The following is a 20,704-nucleotide window of genomic DNA, read 5'->3' on the forward strand; positions in this document are numbered from 1 at the left end:
GTTACACTTATTGAGCCAGGTTTCACCTCATCTGTAAGTGTACATTTGGTTTTTCTAGCCTAAGTATAAAACTTTACCTTTCTCTACATTAAATTTCATTTTATTAGATAGACCCAGGATTCAAGTCTCCCTAGATCGATCTGGATGTTCAGCCTATCTTCTGGGGTGTTGGCTATTCCTGCCACTTTAGTGTTGTCTTCAAATTTGATGATTTCCCCATTTCTCCCCTCATCCAAATCATTGATGAAGATTTTGAAGAGAACTGGGCCTAAAATGGAACCTTGTGGTCCCCCACTGCTTGTTTCCCTCCATGCAGACATAGTTCCACTGAGGACCACAGGCTGAGCCCATCTGGGGGTGATGCCGTCTATCCCACATATTTTCAGCTTCCTGAGAAATAGGTTGTGGTTTCTTTGTCAAAGCCTTTCTGAAATCCAAGTACTGTATACTACGTGCACTGCATTTCACTGGTCCACTAATTTAGTCATTTTTGTCAAAGAATGAAATAACATTTATTAATTATCTGTTTTTTGACCCTGCATTAGTCGTAGTAAGTCATTCATATCTAGACTGAATAATAAAGGTTCAAATACAAACCTTTCCCTTCCTCCTTGATAAGCATAGATCCTTTTTCTCATGGCTCCATTGAGCCCAACGCCCCCCCTCAAACAAGGGCTTGGATCAGGGCCAACAGGTTGAGCTCCATTTTGAGGGCAATCAATTTTCTCCATCATATTTCTCTGTTTATTGAGTCAAATGCTGCACTAACATCTAGAAAGCAGCAAACCTTGTTTTACCTCACTGATATAGATTAGATATTTCAAGACAAACTTGTTGCCAATGTTAGATTATTAATTTATGCATTATTTCATACAAAATCAATATAGCATTTAACTCTACCTAAAACATTCTGGTTCTTCTGCAAGGAATGGATAGGGCACGCATCGTTTATCTGTGAAAATGAAGATGCCAATAGAGGCCCCAACAACCAGGGATATTTTTTGATCAGTTAAATAGTTGGTAGAAAGTCTTCTCCAGGGAATGTATTGCTTGAATTTCAGGCCTTTTCTGATTAATCTCAACATGAACATAATGGGGTAAAATATTGATGTTTTTGTTAATATGGAGCTCTTTGATTCCATGGAGAAGACATGATTGCATCTATTGCTCACCCACCACCACCCACCCCTCACTTTACCAGAAGGAGAAACACACACACAAACCTGTGGGACTTTGTAGGTGCCTCCTAATGTTGACATCTGGATGGAGATCTCCCTCCTGGCTCCATCAAGAAGAGCCAGAAGGTTCTCCTTCCTTCCACAGCCATAGTTGGGGACATTGGCTTCTCCAGTGGAGAGAATGTCCAGCAAGACATCTGAAGTGCGTAAAGTGCTCCAATAGTTGTCATGGATGTTGTAGCCCAGTGTGAGATTGTGCAGGAGATGGGAATTCTTGTTGGCCAGTTGAATGTTGAAAATTAATAGTAAGCAATAATAAAATTTGTGAGAAGACCTATTAAAAAAAAGTTGTTATAATCAACAGCCACAACAAATACTTTTGTTACATATAATATATATAATCCTCCACAAGCCTACTGAGCCTTAAACCAACATTGATCCAAAAGCAAAGATCAGTTACACAAATATGGGAATGGGTTGAGGTAAAGCAAGTACAACTGATTCCACCACTAATTTAAATAAAACTCATTATCCAAGTGATAAATTGAGGATTGAACTGAGGGAGGAAAATAATCTGCAGCCCTTTCAGCTTTTTTGCAGACCCCCTTTTGAGTCTCTTTCACAAAATCAGACCAAAGAGAGAATCCATGGAAATCAAAATCATTCAGGAAATTAGACATATTCCCCAATATAGGAAGAAATGAAAGATTAAAAACAGAAAAGGAGAGTGCTAGAATGGAGGGAGTGCAACTCCATCACCCTGAATGACTTACGGATCACGGAAAACAAACTGAAGAGAAGGAGCGACGTTGAAAGGCAACTTTGTACGCAATCTTTCCGTTCCAGTGGTGACTATACTGATTAGATGGTCTCCTGGGCTGTAGTAGCTCTGTGGTTGTTTTCCATCCTGGTTCTCCAAACTCAACGGGCATTTCATTCTCAGCTTCCCAGAGACTGGATGGGACAAAAGCAGCATCAGAGGCAGAAGCAGGAGGTCCATAATTCATGGGGTAAATCGATGAATCCCTTTCCTGTTTCTAAAGAAGAATTAGAAGAATCAAAGGACTCTCACAAGATGGAATATGATCCAGATGCTTTACTGATTCAAACACAGAGAAACACTCAGCTTCATCTGAAAAGGAGAGAGACATACATTCAAGAGCACAGACTCTGCCTGTCCCAAAACTCCATATTTCTCTGCCCAAAGTCTCCCCTGGAGGATTTGGCCCAACAGCAGAGCTGAAACTTTTATCACAGTTCTCCCTCTCAGGAGGGATCCCTGGATAATTCAACTAGTTCTTGGACTTGGAGATTGTTGGGAAATTCTCTGGAGGGAAATGAAAGGGAAATAATCCCCATGTGATTCAAAATAACAGAAGCAGAGATGGAATTAAATCCATCATCTAGAATTGAGAGTTTTGGGAACTCCATGCAGGGAATACATGGCATCTGTGGCTGAAATAACAAATAAATCTGATATTTGTTTGCCTAGTGGTGAAAGACAAAACTCCAGGGGCCAGTTAATGCCAGAGCCTGCCACAGATCTGAAATAGCTGCCAGCTGAGTTGGAACCAAAATTTACTTTATTTTGAAAGCTAATGCTCAAGGGCATCGCAGAAAAGGGCTGATGCAATAGTGCAGCCAGTCTCTAAGAACAAAATCAACTTTAGTGAAAAACTAGTTTTTAGAACTTTGCAGAGTTAAAAAAAATCACAGGGAGAGGGAGAGGGAAAGGGGTGGGGAGAGAGGGAGAGAAGTTAGAGAAAGTCAAGTGAAAAGAGATGGAGAAATTAAGGCTGCCTCTGTCTCCATGTGGGGAGGGGAGGGAGGGAGGGAAGAAAGGAGGGAAGGGGAGCTCAGGACCCTCGTGTTGCAGATGGAAAGCTGATCTGCAAAATCCAACTTCTATCTTCTGAGACCTGGGAAGGGGGGAGACCATATCCCATGTTGCTCAGCCACCTCTTTCCACGCATGGGGCACTCAGGGGGGAAAGCAAAGCCCAGACCCACGGAGAAAGCCCAGGATGGCCAGGAAGGAGGAGGGGATCTGGGACCTTCCTGGGAAGAGACTAACCTGGTTTATGGGTCCCAGGGTTGAATGTTGGGGGGACGCAGCCCCCGGGGTTTCTCCAGCCTGGCTTGGGCTCCGTGTCTTTCCAGGAGAGGCTCCTGTGCGGGAGAAGCCATGCAGGTGTCAGACATGCCCCAACTCCATTTTCATAGAGAAAGGTACTTTTACTGAGTATGAACTGAATGCAGCCAAAGGAAAGCAAGGTCTGAAGCAAAAGGCACAAAAATTACATATAGAAAGCACCCCCAAAGCCTTCCCCCCACTGTCCAGTATAAATCATCCAATCCACAATTCCCCAGGGGTCAAGTGGGTGCAACGTCTGGTGGTGCCATCCTCCTGCTATGCCACGGCAGTTGACTTTGAGTTGTTATCAGCTTCAAAGAAATGCTAAAGCAAAGTTTCTCTCTTCTTCTTCACCAGCCCCCTCCCCAAGAATTCCAATAGCTGCCCCCTCCCCCCGTTTCATGGCAGCCGAGCAAGCAATGAAAAAGCGGAGGCTGACATTCGGCCCTCCTGCAGAAGAGATATTATCCCTATAAGAAAACCAAAATGACAGAAAACAGATAATTACAGAATTAAAAGCATGACAATAAGAAATAGATTAAGGTTTATCAGGATATTTGGGGGGCCGGAAGCTGATGCCGCTGCGAGATGGACGGGAATTTCTGGGGCTCCAGAATTCCTGCCGATGACTCCACTGGCTGGACGGTCCATCTCGGACCCCACAGTCCGAGCTTTGACTGTAGTAGTGGAGAGCACATCCTGTGGATCCCAGGGGACATCGCAAAGTCCCTGGTTCTTTTTCTGGCATCGGAGCAGCAGTCCCTGAGGCTGCCAAGGCTGGGGCAGTTTCAGGAAGAGAGAAAGGAATGACAGCGAATCAGCTCGGTGAGAGAATCTTTACTTCTTCAAATGATACAAAGAACACCCTAAAGGAAAAAGATTTTTGAAGCTGGAGATAGAGAGTAAGAGAGGAGAAGCGGCGGAATGATCTGGGAAAAGTTTTTCTTTTAACACCCAATTATCTAATTTGAAAGACTTAATTGTTTCACTTTCACTATAGCCCGGGACTGGACTGAGAAGTGAGAAGATTAGCATTGCTAATTTTTTAAACTCTGCCTTTTTAAAAGAAAACAATTGAAGAGATTGGTTTGACTGCTTAGACGGACACTTTTTTCTTTTTTTTCTTTTTCTTTCCTTTTCCTTTTTCTCCCTTTGTAATTCTGTATTAATTTTAAACAGAAAAGACCTAGACTTTAAAATAATAAAATATTTAAAATAGGGAAGTTAGGAGAGTGTTTAATACTGCCACCTACTGGAAAAGATATTTGGTTTCCATGTTTTTTTAAGTTACAGCTCAGAGATACACTGTAGCCATAATATAAGGGACTCTGTACGATCATTCTTTTTCCTACAGACTTTGATCTTTTTTAAAATCTGTTTTTAGTTTCTGTTTTCTATTCTTGTTCTCTCAAAGTTTTAATTTTTCTTTCGTTTTTAAATATATCTTTTAAACGTTGCTTTATTTTCTCCATCTTGTCTCTCCTTCTGATTCTGGGCTTCATCTGAGCAGGATTTCCTAAAAGAAAGCAGATTTCGCATTCAAACCCTCCAGTTCTCAGGGAAGACAAAAATCCTGCCTCTTTAGTGGCTGCTTCTATTCCCAACCCCTTCATCATGACTATGGTGACCAGACATCCCGCTTTTGGCAGGACAGTCCCGATTTTTAGCAATTTGTCCCGCGTCCCGCAGCGTTTTAAAAAAGTCCCAATTTTTGGAAAGAATGCAGGACAAGCTAGGGAATGTTGGGAGAACGGGACGGGAATATACAGTTTTCACTTACCCTCACCCTCTGCCTCTGTTGGATCGCTGGTCCCCGTTCGCTTACCGCGCCCACCCCCAATCTATTGCTGAGTCCTAGCTGATGGCTAGAGGGAAAAAAACTGTTTAAATTCTTGCCGCAGGGCTTAAAAAGGGCCGCCCTACAGCTGATCAGTGTTAAAAGAAAACAAATGAGTAGACTGGTGCCTGCAAAAATAGAAAAAACAGCCCCTTTCAGCTTCAGCATAGGTTAATTACCATAAATTGATTTGATCAGCCTCCCGACTCTCAGCTGATTTGATCTCAGCTGTTTTGCAGAGGGCTCTGTTGCTAGCTAGCTGCAAAGAGGTAAATTGCTGGAGCAGATTTTTTTTCCCCTAGCTATGCTGAAAAAGTGAAACTGAAAGTAAAGAGGGTCTTTGCTGCAACATGACAAAATGAGGCAGAGAGAGATTTCTTTTTCTTTTTCTTTTTCCTGACCAAAAAAGGTAGGTGCAAAACTGCAAACAATGGGAAATTTAGGGCAAGAGAGGAGGTTCAAGATTTTAAAACACAAAAGAAAAAACGCTCTATTTAACTAGGGAATTGTAATAATTGAGATACTATTAATTGTATATTGTGTTGAAAGCAGAAATGGTTAAGTTGTGGTTTGAAGGAATATATGGGGGAAATTATTTGGTTTATTATTATTGGTAAATATAATTAATTTGTAAGAAATTGGATTGCATGGAAATAATTGGAATATTCATGTTCATATTGATTAATATACAAAAAAGATAGTTATATAACTAATTGATTTATATTAAAATGTTGAATTTGTATTAAACAACTGTATTACATAATTACATAATTAACCAATGTGAGGATGGATATAAAAATAGATGACAATGGGAAGGGGTATAATATAGAATAGAAGAGAAAAATTGAATTTGATTAAGATTAGAGATGAGGATGAAGGGTAATATTGTTTTTTTAAAAAATAGATGAGGAATAAATATGGCAAAAAGGAAATATAGAAATTGTAAATTTAATTGAAATGACTAAACACTGTTTAAATTTGTGAACCGGCCAAATATTCTGTTCAAAGAAAATACATTGTATGTTTGTATGTGTGTTTCTAATTATTGCTATTTATTCATATTTGTTCTCTTTTATTCTTTAAAGTTTAACAATTCATTCCTTATCTTAATATCTTTCTATTTGTTTGGGGTTGCCTTTCTTCCATTTCATCTTTTTTATTGTATAGCAATCTTTCTCCTCAAACCTACCACCTCTCTCTTTTCTTTCCTTCTTACTTTCTCTTCCTCCCCCTCTTCTTCTCCTCCCTACTTCCTCTTCCTTTCTCCTTCTCCTCCTCTCTTCCTCCCTCTCTTCCCCTCACTCCTACTCTAATTTCCCTTCCCTTCCTTCATCCCTCTCTATTGCTGTATCCTTTTATGCATATGGACTACTCAGAGGGCTGAAAAAGTTATTTCTGACTGGTCCTCGCACTTTTGACCAGTCCTCGAACTTACGACTGTCCTCACATTTTACATTTTTGCCCTATCTTGTCACTATGGTGAAGAGAAGCAGTTGTGAAATGAGTGACACGGTTGTTAAGAATGCTACAATGGGCATAAATGATGACCAGTCATAAGTGCGAAGACCGGTCAAAAGTGCGAGGACCTGTCAGAAATCACTTTTTTCAGCCCTCTGGGTAGTCCTTTTGTGCATATGGACTACTCAGAGGGCTGAAAAAGTTATTTTTGACTGGTCCTCACACTTTTGACCAGTCCTCGAACTTACGACTGTCCTCACATTTTACATTTTTGCCCTATCTTGTCACCATGGTGAAGAGAAGCAGTTGTGAAATGAGTGACACGGTTGTTAAGAATGCTACAATGGGCATAAATGTGAGGATGGTTATAAGTGTGAGGACCAGTCAAAAGTGCGAGGACCTGTCAGAAATGCCTTTTTTCAGCCCTCTGAGTAGTCCCTATAGTATACACATAGCCATGGCCACCCAGTCACATGACCTCCAAGCCACACCCATAAAATAAGCCACGCCCACAGAACTGGTAGTAAAAAAAATTTAACCCCCCCCCTCCCGGTCAATGGTGTCCCTCTTTACCAATGTTAAAATCTGATCACCTTAGTCATGACAACCCTGTAGCCAATCAAATGGGGGGAAGAGACGGTTGCCTGGGAGCTTCCCTGCCCTCAGCCTGATGGAGAAGAGGCTGAAGAAGCCAAGCCAAGTGGGGGGGACGGTCAAATAAAGAGCAAAATTCAGAGCTTTGGGAGGGATGAGAAAGAGGCAAAACCTCCCAGAATTGCAGAGGGAGGGGGGCTTAAGCCCCTTCCCCAGAAAAGGCTGCAATGAAGAGGCTCTCCTCAGCTGGGGGCTCTGGAGGGGCCACAGAGGACCCCCATCTTCCTCAGAGTCACAGAGGGTCCCCTCCAGGGTGAGGTTGGCTGCCTTTTCCTCCTGGGCAACCCCGGATCCCCCTTGGAAGACCCAGCCCTGCATGGCTTCTCCCCCACAGGAGCCTCTCCTGGAAAGTCACGGAACCCAAGCGAGGCTGGAGAAACCCCGGGGGCTGCGTCTCCCCCCCAACATTCAACCCTGGGACCCATAAACCATGTTAGTCTCTTCCCAGGAATGCCCCAGATCCCCTCCTCCTCTATGGCCAGCCTGGGCTTTCTCCATGGGTCTGGGCTTTGCTTTGCCCTGGGTGCCCCATGCATGGAAAGAGGTGGCTGAGCAACATGGGATATGGTCTCCCCCCTTCCCAGGACTCAGAACATGGAACCTGGAGATCTGCTTCCCTTCCCCAACATGAGGCTCCCCAGCTTCCTTCTCCCTAGAGGGGCTCTCCACTCAGCCGGATAGAGTCCTGTCTGGGATTCCTGCAAGAGTCCCCTTGTCTGGCCTCTGCATGGAAAAGGCTGGCAGGGGAACATGGGACATGGGCTTCTGCATTCCCAGGTCTCTGAAGATGAAAGTTGGATTTTGAAGATCAGCTTTCCATCTGCAACACGAGGGTCCTGAGCTCCCCTTCCCTCCCCTCCCCTCCCCTCATGGGGTGAGAGGCAGCCTTGATTTCTCCATCTCTTTTCACTATTTTTTTCTAACTTCTCTCTCTCTCCCTTCCTCCCTCCCTCCCACCCTCTCTCTCTCTCTGATTTTTTAAACTGCAAAGTTCGAAAAACTAGTTTTTCATTAAAGTTGATTTTGTTCTTGGAGTCTGGCCACACTATTGCATCAGCCCTTTTGTGCGATGCCCTTGAGCATTAGCTTTCAAAATAAAGTAAATTTTGGTTCCAACTCAGCTGGCAGCTATTTCAGATCTATGGCAGGCTCCGGAATTAACTGGCCCCTGGAGTTTTCTCTTTCATCACTAGGCAAACAAATATCAGATTTATTTGTTATTTCAGCCACAGATGCCATATATCCGTGCATGGAGCTCCCAAAACTCTCAATTCTAGATGACTGATTTAATTCCATCTCTGCCCCTGTTATTATGAATCACATGGGGATTATTTCCCTTTCATTTCCCTCCAGAGAATTTCCCAACAATCTCCAAGTCCAAGAACTACTTGAATTATCCAGGGATCCCTACTGAGAGGGAGAACTATGGTAAAAGTTTCAGCTCTGCTGTTGGGCTGAATCCTCCAGGGGAGACTTTGGGCAGAGAAATATGGAGTTTTGGGACAGGCAGAGTCTGTGCTCTTGAATCTATGTCTCTCTCCTTTCCAGATGAAGCTGAGTGTTTCTCTGTGTTTGAATCAGGAAAGCAACTAGATCATATTCCATCTTGTGAGACTCCTTTGAATTCTTCCAATTCTTCTTTAGAAACAAGAAAGGGATTCACAGATTCACGCCATGAATGATGGACCTCCTGCTTCTGCCTCTGATGCTGCTTTTGTCCCATCCAGTCTCTGGGAAGCTGGGAATGAAATGCCCGCTGAGTTTGGAGAACCAGGATGGAAAACCACGGAGCTTTTACAGACCAGGAGACCATCTGATCAGTATAGTCACCAGTGGAAATAAAATATTGCGTACAAAGTTGCTTTTCAACGTGGCTCCTTCTCTTCAGTTTGTTTTCCATGATCCGTAAGTCATTCAGGATGATGGAGTTGCTGTCCCTCCATTCTAACACCCTCCTTCTTTTCTGTTTTTTATTTTTCATTTCTTCCTATATTGGGGAATATGTCTAATTTCCTGAATAATTTTGATTTCCATGGCTTCTCTCTTTGGTCTGATTTTGTGAAAGAGACTCAAAAAGGGGTCTGAAAAAAAGGTGAAAGGCCTGCAGATTACTTTCATCTCTCTGTTCAATCCTTAATTTGTCACTTGAATAATGAATTTTATTTAAATTAGTGGTGGAATCAGTTGTAGTTGCCGTACCTCAGCCCATTCCCATATTTGTGTAACTGATCTTTGCTTTTGGATCAATGTTGGTTTAAGGCTCAGTAGACTTGTGGAGGATTATATATATTACATATAACAAAAGTATTTGTTGTGGCTGTTGATTATAATAACTTTTTTTTCAATAGGACTTTTAATGAATTTTCTTATTGCTTAATATTAATTTTCAACATTCAACTGGTCAACAAGAATTCCCATCTCTTGCACAATCTAACACTTGGCTACAACATCCATAACAATTATTTGAGCACTTTCCACACTTCAGATGCCTTGATGGACATGCTCTCCACTGGAGAAGCCAATGTCCCCAACTACAGCTGTGGAAGGAAGGAGAACCTCCTAGCTCTTCTTGATGGAGCCAGGAGGGAGATCTCCATCCAGATGTCAACATTAGGAGGCACCTACAAAGTCTCACAGGTTTGTGTGTGTGTTTCTCCTTCTGGTAAAGTGAGGGGTGGGTGGTGGTGGGTGAGCAATAGATGCAATCATGTCTTCTCCATGAAATTCAAGAGCTGCTTTTCTCCAAGTTAGCAAAAATGTCAATATTTTACCCCATTATCTTCATGTTGAGATTAATCATAAAAGGCCTGAAATGCAAGCAATACATTCCCTGGAGAAGACTTTCTACCAACTATTTAACTGATCAAAAAATATCCCTGGTTCTTGGGGCCTCTATTGGCATCTTCATTTTCACACATAAATAATGCCTGCCATATGCACTCAGATTGAAGTTGGCAATAGTAGCATTTTATTCATCTGAAAAGTGGAATAAAAATTACTCTAGCAATTATAGGCCAAATAGACTAGCAGATACTGTGGCTAAAATTTATGTCATGATCCTCTTAGGTAAGCTTGAGAAAAATTCATTCCTTGCAGAAGGTTTTAGGTAGAGTCCTAGTGGACAATCGCTTAAATATGAGCCAGCAGCAGCTAAAAAATCTAATTCAGTCCTAGGTTGCATTAACAGAGGGATAAAATCAACATCACATGAAGTATTGGTACCATATTATAATGCCTTGGCAAGACCACACTTGGAATAGTGCATCCAGTATTAGTCTCCATATTACAAAAAAGATGTAGAGACTCTGGAAAGAGTGCAGAAAAGATGATTAAGGGCCTGGAGACTAAAACATATGAGGAACAGTTGCAGGAATTCAGTATGTCTAGTCTAGTGAAAAGGACTAAGGGTGACATCATAGCAATGTACCAATATTTGGGGGGCTGCCACAGAGAAGAGGAGGTCCACCTATTGTCCAGAGTACTAGAAGGCAAGACAAGAAACAATGGAGGGAAACTAATCAAGGAGAGAAACAATCTAGAACTAAGGAGAAATTTCCTAATGGTGAGGAATGGAACGTCTCCCCTTCAGAAATTGTGGGTGGTCCATCACTGGAGGCTTTTAAGAAGAGACTGGACAGCCACTTGTCTGGAACAGTATAGATAGATACAGATTAAGGGAGTTGGAAGGGACCTTGTAGGTCATCTAGTCCAAGCAGACCCTACACCATTTCTGACAGATGACGGTCCAGCCTCTTCTTGAAAGCTTCCAGTGATGAAGCTCCCACAACTTCTGAAGGCAACTTTATCTCTTTATTTCCAGGTTGAATCTCTCCTTGTTCAGTTTCCATCCATTATTCCTTGTCTGGCCTTTGTCCAGCCTTTGGGTGCTTTGGAAAATAGCTTGACCACCTCCTCTCTGTGGCAGCCCCTCAAATATTGGAAGACTGCTATCATGTCTCTCCTGGTCCTTCTCTTCACTAGACCAGCCATGCCCAGTTCCTGCAACCGTTCATTGTATGTTTTAGCCTCCAGTCCCCTAATCCTCTTGGTTGCTCTTCTCTGCACTTTTTCTAGAGTCTCAACGTCTTTTTTATAGTGTGGTGACCAAAACTGGATGCAGTATTCTAGGTGTGGTCTTACTAAGGCTTTATAGGGTGGTATTAGTTCCTCTCTTGATCTTGATTGTATCCCTCTGTTAATGCGATTTAGGATTGCATTGTCTTTTTTGGCTGCCGCTGCACACTCTTCACTCATATTTAAGTGGTTGTCCACGAAGACTCCAGGATCACTCTCACAGTTACTGCTATTATGCCTGGTTTACTGCTTGAACGGGGTTGGACTAGAAGACCTCCAAGGTCCCTTCCAACCCTTTTATTTTGTTATAAGTTCTGTTATAGGTACACATGTTTAGCCTGCTAAATTCCTATTGGAATACACTGATTTACACAGATAATGTGATATTATCATACTTAGACATTGGATTGTATAGACTTGGATTGTTTTGTCTTAATAATTATCTGATAATTTATAAAGCAAGTTCAAAAGTTATGGTCTTTGTGAAATGACATCCTAGCCATAGACGGTCAGCCATTAGAGCAAGTAACACCTTTCCTTACCTGGGGTTGTTTTCTCTGAGCCTGAATCTTGGCTCCCTCATCATCCAAGGAGCTCAGTTAGAGAAAGGGCAGGAGTGAAAGTGGTGCTTAAATGAAAACCTCATAGCTCTCCAGCTTCCTCAGCCCCAATTATTAAAGTATATGAGGCCCAGTTTTCCCCCATGTTCTTACATCCATCTGATGTTTGGGGCTCCAGAGAGAAACCACCAGCAGAACCAACCCAATCTCAGCCTCTGAGGAGGATCTTGGGGTGGGTAAAAGGACTCCAGCTGCTGCCCTCAGAGCTGATTTGGGAATTTACACCATTTCTGCTTTGTCTAAATTCAGAAAATATGGGCAGTGGCATAAAATTCAATCTATGGAAACTGACAGAGTCTGAAAATTGTGGCTGTTGGAACAGACAAAACTTCAATTAAAGACCAAACTTGGATTGTGCAACTGACAAATCTTATTAGGCTTTGAGGTCTGCCTGTTTCTTGTAGAAAACTGGAGAAAGAAGTTAAAAAATTTCCTCCAGAAAGAATCTGGGATATAGAAGCAAAAAAAGATGCAGCAATTCTCAAAAATTATAATAGGCCCTTTATTGGAATAGAATACTCCAGTTGGCATTTTCACGTGTTAATCTAATTGTGATCAATTGTAGGGGTGATACAGTAATATGATTGACATTTTTATTGTTTTTTAATTTGCTTATTATTTTCCATTATTATGATACAATCTTGCTAATATTCTGTCTTTAATATTTTAAATAATTTCTGATTAACAAACTATTCTAATACATTCAGGGGAATCAGGTTGCATTTATTAAAATCTAATATTTTGGACTTGATCTGATTTCAAATGTAACACAGCATTCCTCATTGCTTTTTCAGATCAGTCTTAAATCTGCTTCAGAGGCTCTGAGTGATAAAAGTCAATTTCCCTTTTTCCACCGGATGAATCCCAAAGAAGGGATCCAGTACCCAGCAATTGTCCACCTGCTCCTCCATTTCAGATGGACCCTGATTGGCCTCTTTGCTTCAGACACAGAAAATGGAGAGAATTTCATGAGGACTTTCCCTCCTATGCTTGTCAGGAATGGAATTTGTGTTGTTATATCACAACTGTTCTCAACAACTGGATACACAACAGCCCTCAGGGATTCCCTCTCTAAGTGGAGACAAGTCAACGTCTTTGTTCACTTCATAGAAAATGTTTCCATTTTGGAGAGAATTCTTCCTTTCCATGAAACATTTGTGCGTCTGCCAGGACCCACTGAAGGGAACATCTGGATCCTCACAAATTTTTTTGGATATACAATGAACAAACATAGACTTCTCAAATACATCCATAGTATTTGGAACTTTGGTTATCTGCCAAAAAAAAGGCCAAAGGATTCTGCCTTTGAACCCCATTTCTTTGTGGAAAAAGAGTTTCAAGATTATTATTTCCACTGTTCTCTTTCAAAGAACGTCTTTTCTGTCAAAGGCCGCAGAAGATGCATCCAGAAAGCCCCACTGGAGACCCAGGAGAAAAGGAACAGAAGACGGATCCCAAATCAATATCATGATTACAGTTTCATGAAGACTCTGGCCCAGGCCTTGAATGCCGCTTATTCCTCCAGATCGAGGAGGAGGAGAAGGAAGGAGGGAGAAAAGAGTTTGGGGTCTCCAAGGCTGCAGCCGTGGCAGGTATGGGGGTCCTGATCTGGATCCATTAATCTTAGATCCTTTGGAGGAGGAATCCAGAGGAGAAGGAGGGGAACCACCTGAACAGATCTGTCCAATTCAATTACTCAGGAAATAATGGTTCCAAAGAGTAGACACCATGGCATTTTAATATTACACACTGCTAATTTGAAAATGCTTTATTCTTTTTAAAATGAATTCCTGTATTTGTGGGTTTGTGATAAGCATGGTGGAATTTCCCCTTTGTTCCGTCCCCACTGCAGGTGGGTCTGTGTGCAGCTCAACAGGCAGCTAAACCCCCCTCTTCTCCTCCAGTGAAAGGGAGCCTGGGGTGGATCTGGGTGTTTCATTGGGAGAAAAGGGCATGGAGAAACTGAGGAGATGCAAAGAGTGAAAATATAAATATAAATAGGCGATAGGCAGCATTAACTAACAGCCAACAAAGAAGCAGCTGGAAACTCTCCAGCGATGATCCGTGTGAGGGACGGAGGCTGTCTCTGGATGACCATGTGTCTCGGTCAAACCGGCTGCTTCCGTCTCTTCCAAAGGCTGACAGAAAAGGGAGTCTGGCTTCAGACCATACAGTTAGGCTTATCTGCCCCTGGCCACTAGGTGGGGCTAGAGCAACAACTGCACAATAGAGGAGACCCTGAGGCCATCTAGCCCAACCCCTCCTCTCTGCAGTAATCCCAGTTAAAGCTTCTCTGACTGATGGCTGCTCAGTCTTTGCACTCAGACGATCCATGAAGATGAGACTGAACTTCTCTGCTTCACTGGCTCTGCTCTGAAACAAGTCATCCTTTTATCATATTTTTTTCTCTCATTCAGCTAAAATCTCTCTTGTAACTGAATTCATTTTTCTGTGTTTGACCCTCTGGAATAATAGTGAGCAGATCTTACATTCATGTTTAACGTGTGTCAGTGATTGGAAGAGGGCTGCATCCTCCCTTCTCCAACCGAGAGATTGTGTCAGTTGGAAAAGGGGCTCCCAGACTCCTCCTGATCTTCAGCTCTTCTTGTTGTTCTCTTTCCTCAAGGCTAAGAGCAGCTCCTTTGATCTCTTCCTTGGCTTATTTCTCTTTCCCTGAAGTTCACACGTAGATTTTCTCCTCCAAGAGTGGTGCCTGCAAGGGGACCTGGTCCTTGAGTTGGGGTCTCCCCAAACCACAACGTTCACTTCCTGAGATTCTTATGGCTGCATTTGCCTTCTTTCCATGAACATCTCCTTTTTGACTCAGATTCTGTTTCCAGTTACCATATTTTTCGGAGTATAAGTCATACCTTTTTCCCCCCTAGGTGGGAGACCTAAATAGATTCTACTGAGCTGGAGCTACAAAAAACTTTGGTTACGTAGGGAAAACCTTGCTAGGAGAAAAACACACATAAACCCTACGAAGAAGTAAGAAAATTGGTATTGTACCTTTACAGGGAGGATACATAAGATATGGGTGTGGCCTACTGATGAAAGCAAACAAGCTAGAAATGGATCTATTTAGGTCTCCCACCTAGCAGTAAGAGCTTGCTAGCTGTTAGAAAAGAAAAAAAGCCCAGAATCGAGTGGATGTGATTCTACTGAGCTGGAGCTACAAAAAACCTTGGTTATGTAGGGAAAACCTGGCTAGAAGAAAAACACACATAAACCCTACGAAGAAGTAAGAAAATTTATATATATAAATTTATATATATATGTAGGGGTTAATCCTTGACATATCAATTGTCCCTCCCACTGACTCCTCCTTACCTTTGACTCCTCCTTCTGTGTATATATACTGATGTTCTGGACTGCGAGCTTAGCTTGCCTGATGTTCTCCTGTGATAGAAACCAAGAAATAAATACTGTTTAAACTCTCATGACTTGCATCCTGATTATTGAGCCTATATAAAAGAAATAATAGCAACAGATTGGTAGCAGAGGATGGTTTGAAGGCCCAACCAATCCAAAGATGCAAGAAACTCCAAAGCTGGATGAAGGTAAAAGAAGACCTATCACCAGATCACTCAAAAAAAGAATAGCAGCTCAACTAACTCCTACAGAAACCACATTGAAAGAAAAGGCGGAGAAAGACGAGAGATTTTCCAATACTGAGATACTGCCAGACATCATGGAACAACAAACCAAAAATGAAGATACTCCCTCAATCATCAAAAAAGAGGATGACATGAAAAAGAAAATAATTAAACTGATAGAAGAAATCCCGAATGATCCAAATCTGTTAGCAAAACTCCACAATCTCATAGAAAATCACGGAGCAGCGACAGATGAGGAGGAAGATGAATCCAGCCGAGATGAAGAAAGCGAGGTAGGAAAACCAAATACTAACTGTATAACTGACGATGAAGCCGGCGACAATTTCGCGCCTTTTTCATGGAGGCCATCTTGCATGACAAACTCATTAAAGATGGCCGACCAGCAGCCAATGGGATTTCAAAATTAGAATCCCAAGGTGGGAAGCGGGGCCTACGAAAAAAACACCTACCAAACAACAGAAACAAACGATAAACTATTAAAGGATGATTCATCTAGCCCGCCTTTCACGCTAGAAATAAATAATGCCATGCGAGTATTAACCGCGGCATTTGGAAAAAAACTAAAATTACCAGACCCACAGCCAGATGATCAGAGAAAACCCACTAAACCTACCTATGACAAACAACAAACTGAATTAAACTACATAAAAGAAGAAGCTGCCACACGCAAAAAGACTTAAAAGCCGCCACCCACCGAAACCAGCTGCCAGGCGCACTCGTGAACCGCTCAAGAACCCAGAAATAAAAGATCATGCTCACCGATCAGAAGACATCACGCTGAGCAGTCAATGTATCCCGATGTTGATGATCCAGACCAGGCCCAGTTCTGCAGCCGCGCAGAGGAACAGAGCCGCCGGACCCTCTGCGATGACTTCGCTGACCAGCAGAGCAGCAGGAATGCCCCGGCGACTCGAATGACCTCCCAGGCGACCATCGACTACCTGAGGCCTCCCAGAGTCGAGGCAGAAGAACATCCTGATGAATGGGGCCTTCTCCCGAGAGCCGCGAGCACAGGATCCTTCCTCGGTGACTGCTGGAGAAAAATGAGCTCCGAGAATGTGCAGAACATCTCTACAAGAAAAAAATGAAGAAAGCATAGACACAAGTCGGTACAGATATACCTCTAGCATTCCAACACCATATTGTGAGTTCGCTAAAGACCTAAACCATAGACAGCGACAGACTGTAAGTAATTCTTCACACAACCCAGGGGCTTTACCAGCAGATTTTATAAAATTAAAACTAGATGGATCAAACTTATTGGAATGGAGTCAACAGCTCCAAGTCATATATTTAAGAGAAAACATGTTATTTTTTATTAATGATCCTCCCAGCAAACCCTGGACTTTTGAACTGGACTGTTTACATCATAAGGCTTATTATATTCTCATTGCCACTATATCACCTAGCATTTACCCTAGCATTGAACACAACTTAACTGTTTCTGAAATATTTCAAAAATTGTTTAACTTGTTTCACAGTAAGAGTGTTGCCACAACAACCAGGATTTCTAGGGAGTTTCACTCTGCCAGGCTAAAAAGTGGAACACCCGTGAGTGAACATATTTTAAATTTAATTGCCACAAGAGCTGAGCTTAGTCAAAGAGGGGAAAATATTTCAGAGGGGAGCTTAAAGAGTATAATAATCAACTCATTAGATTCTACTTGGGATAACTACATAACCCTGTTAGACAGTCTCAGTTTGGAGAACCTATCATTGGAAACACTTACAAACAAACTCATCTCAGAGGATAATCTGAGAAGGGAACGTTCCATGAACCACAGGGAAAGTAGGACTACAAAGAAGGTAGAGTTCCAAAGCAGAGGTAGATATGCACTTGAGTGTCAGATATTGCGGTTCAAAGAACCATTATATGAGAGACTGTCCAAAACATACAAGAAATAGGGACCAATCATATCGCAGGGAGAGGTCAGATAGAAGAGTTAACTTCTCAGACAGACATTCACCAGATTACAGATATAAATGTAGAGACTCACCCATCACAAAAGATAGAAAACGTTACAGAGACAATTATAAGGACGATAGACATGGATCATTATATGGACTAGGGGATAACAAACCCACACAAACAGAATCAAGTAACACATGGCTCATTGACTCTGGAGCCACTAACCATACCACCAATAATAAGGAACTTCTCAATGATTTCATGGAAAAGAATTACCATGTTAAGGTGGCTAATCAAGACAAAGTCTTAGTGAAAGGGATAGGCAACACACACATCAAAGGCATAGGGAAAATAGAGGGGGTATTGTTTATTCCTGAAATCCCACATAACATATTAGCTACCCTTAAATTAAGTGAAGAAAAAGAGATAGAAATTACATTCAAGAATGGAAAAGTGTATATGACTAAAAACAAAAGGAATATAGGAAATATTGTTACCAAAGAGGGATTGACATACTTTCACCCAAAAGATGACGAAGCAGCACACACAAACATACTGTTAGGAAACAAAAAATATAAGACAAGTATTCATGAAGGTACTGAGTATGACATGAAAAATGACCACACTGATGATAATGTTTCTATTGAGAAAATATCCAATGGTAAGCCAATGCATGATGAATGCGCACATTTATTCCATAGGAAGCTGGGACATGCCAGTTTCCCTGTTATTCAAAAAATGTTAGAATGTTCTGATGATATGAAAGTAAAAAATTGTAAAAATTATTTAGAATGTTCTGTGTGCAAATCTTCAAAACTCAAAAACAAACCTAGGCCAAGAAAGGCCACACGGATCACACATTCAATCTTCCAACTGGTACATATGGACTTAGTTGGTCCCATGAAGCCATCAATTAAGTATAGAAAGAGATATTTCCTGACCATAGTAGATGACTTCAGCAGATATGGCTTCGTATACACACTCAATCAGAAAAACGAAGTGTTTAAAAAAATTAAAGAATTCCACAAAAGAGTAGAGACCCAACATAATATAAAAATCAAGCAAATAATGACAGATAGGGGATCAGAATTTTTGTCAAAAGAATTTTCCAATTGGCTAAGAATGCAGGGAATACTCCATTTCAAATCTTCACCTTTTTCCGCATTCCAGAATGGAGTCGCGAAATGCAAAAATGGTTTATTACAAATCATGGTTAGATGTGTGTTAGATGATGCAGGACTAGAAAAAAATTTTTGGGCCGAAGCACTTACATATTCAAATTACATCATAAATAGATTATAGTCTAGCATAATTGGCAAAACACCTTACGAAATCATGTATGGCAGGAAACCTAAAATTGGTCATCTACATATATTCGGTGTCACTGCTGATGTCTATGTTCCAAAACAATTAAGACGCAAAGGAGAAAAAGTGTCAAAAAGATTAAAATTCATGGGATATGAATCAGGGACCAAAGGGTACCGATTTATAGACAAAAATAATAAATTCATAATATCTGGAATGGCTGTATTCCACGACCATGCATATTGGTCCAAAATACATCTAAATGAATTATGCCCTGAAGTTGAAAACACAATAGACACACATAAAAAACACATACCATATGTGACTGAATTCAAAACACAAAAAATTAACAAACCCAGACACCAAGAGATAACAACTAGAGAATGGAAAAGGAATCACCCCATCATACAAGTAGATACACTAACTAAGAAAGAAGCAAGATATATGCATGATACTGAGGCACCTCCCAATAGACCCATCAGATCCAACAGAAACACAGTACCAAAAAGATTAGAAGACTACATACTATCTATCAATGCATACAATAAACACCCAGTACATATGAGGAAATACTAAAATTACCACAAGAGGAGAAGATCAAGTGGGAACAAGCAATGAAAAGGGAGATGGATAGCTTAAAGGAATTAAATGTATATACATACGCAAAACCACCTGCAGGTAAGACTCCCATTGGAACTAAATGGATATTCAGAATTAAGGAACTAGAAAATAATGAATTTTTATACAAAGCTAGACTAGTGGCTCAAGGGTTCGCGCAACGGTTCCCAGATGATTATGTAGATACGTACTCTCCCACAGTGAGGTCAGAGAGTGTCAAAAGCGCACTAACAATAGCATCCATTCTGAATTTAGAAGTTTACCAGTTTGATGTACAAACTGCTTATTTACATGCTGACCTTGACAAAGAAATATATGTGAGAGCACCCCCCGGAAATAATATACAGAAAGGAGAAATTTGATTATTAAATAAGAGTTTATACGGATTAAAACAATCCGGAAAAAGATGGTATGAGTGTTTGGCAAAGATACTTAGAGAAATGGGTTTTTCAGCCACGTCCGCAGATTTATGCTTCTTTATCAAAAAAGGGGAAAATTCAACAGAATATGTACTCATCTATGTTGATGACATTTTATATTTTGGGCAACACAAACATGGATGTGATGAATTCGCTGAAAAATTGGGGAAACATTTTACGTTGAAAACCTTGGGGAAAGTAAATAAATATCTGGGCATTCAAATTGATAAGACCAAAGGAGGATTCAAATTATCTCAAAAAGAAAAAATATTAGAACTTTTACAAAAATGCAACATGATTGATTCAATAAGAAACAACGTTCTCTGTTTTACAAATTCCTGGATGTTCCCATTCTAGTTTCATCCCTTTCTGGAGAAGAATGAATTTTGGAATATTTCTGACAGAAAACTGTACTTGGACCAAAATGGAGAGATAACAGCAGATCTGGGCATTAAAATCTTCTTGGTTCTCCCCAAGGAGGATGTCAGGAAAGAGACTCTGGCGTATTTTGAGAGACAGAGACTTACTATCAACCAAGATGCTCTTTCACAGCTAAAGTTGCTCAATAAGGTGGGATAAATTTTGCTGTCTTTTCTCTGTTTTCCAAAGCCTGAGGTCCCATTTCAAGTGGGCAAAGCTTGGAGTCTCCAGGGTGGTTGGCCTCCCATGTCAGTTGGTGTCATCTAATGGAAGTTCTTCAAGAGACGGGACCTAAGTGGAGTGGCTTTGCCATGTTTTATGGAAACCTTTCAAGATCTTACTGGTCAGAGGTTTCTTTCTTCATCACAGTTTAATTTCATATTAAAAAATCTAATAGAATAAAAGTTTCTTCAATCTTTTACAATAAACTTTGTTCTCAGTTTTAAGATGAATATATCACCA

The 20,704-nt window shown here is 41.2% G+C and overlaps 1 protein-coding gene across 1 annotated transcript; it reads right to left on the reverse strand.

The window, feature by feature from the left end:
- Positions 1–1,947: 1,947 nt before the first annotated feature.
- LOC132711331 (uncharacterized) lies at positions 1,948–16,618 on the reverse strand. Its single transcript, XM_060690021.2, has 4 exons — positions 16,331–16,618; positions 15,285–15,353; positions 3,252–3,346; positions 1,948–2,132 (listed from the first exon to the last, which is right to left on the reverse strand). Exons 1-4 carry the CDS (start codon positions 16,342–16,344, stop codon positions 1,948–1,950), a joined length of 363 nt encoding a protein of 120 aa, XP_060546004.2. The 5' UTR covers positions 16,345–16,618.
- Positions 16,619–20,704: the final 4,086 nt, after the last annotated feature.

The sequence above is a fragment of the Pantherophis guttatus genome, chromosome 15, assembly GCF_059756535.1.
Source record: "Pantherophis guttatus breed Tessera chromosome 15, ASM5975653v1, whole genome shotgun sequence".
In the NCBI taxonomy this organism is placed as follows: domain Eukaryota; kingdom Metazoa; phylum Chordata; class Lepidosauria; order Squamata; family Colubridae; genus Pantherophis; species Pantherophis guttatus.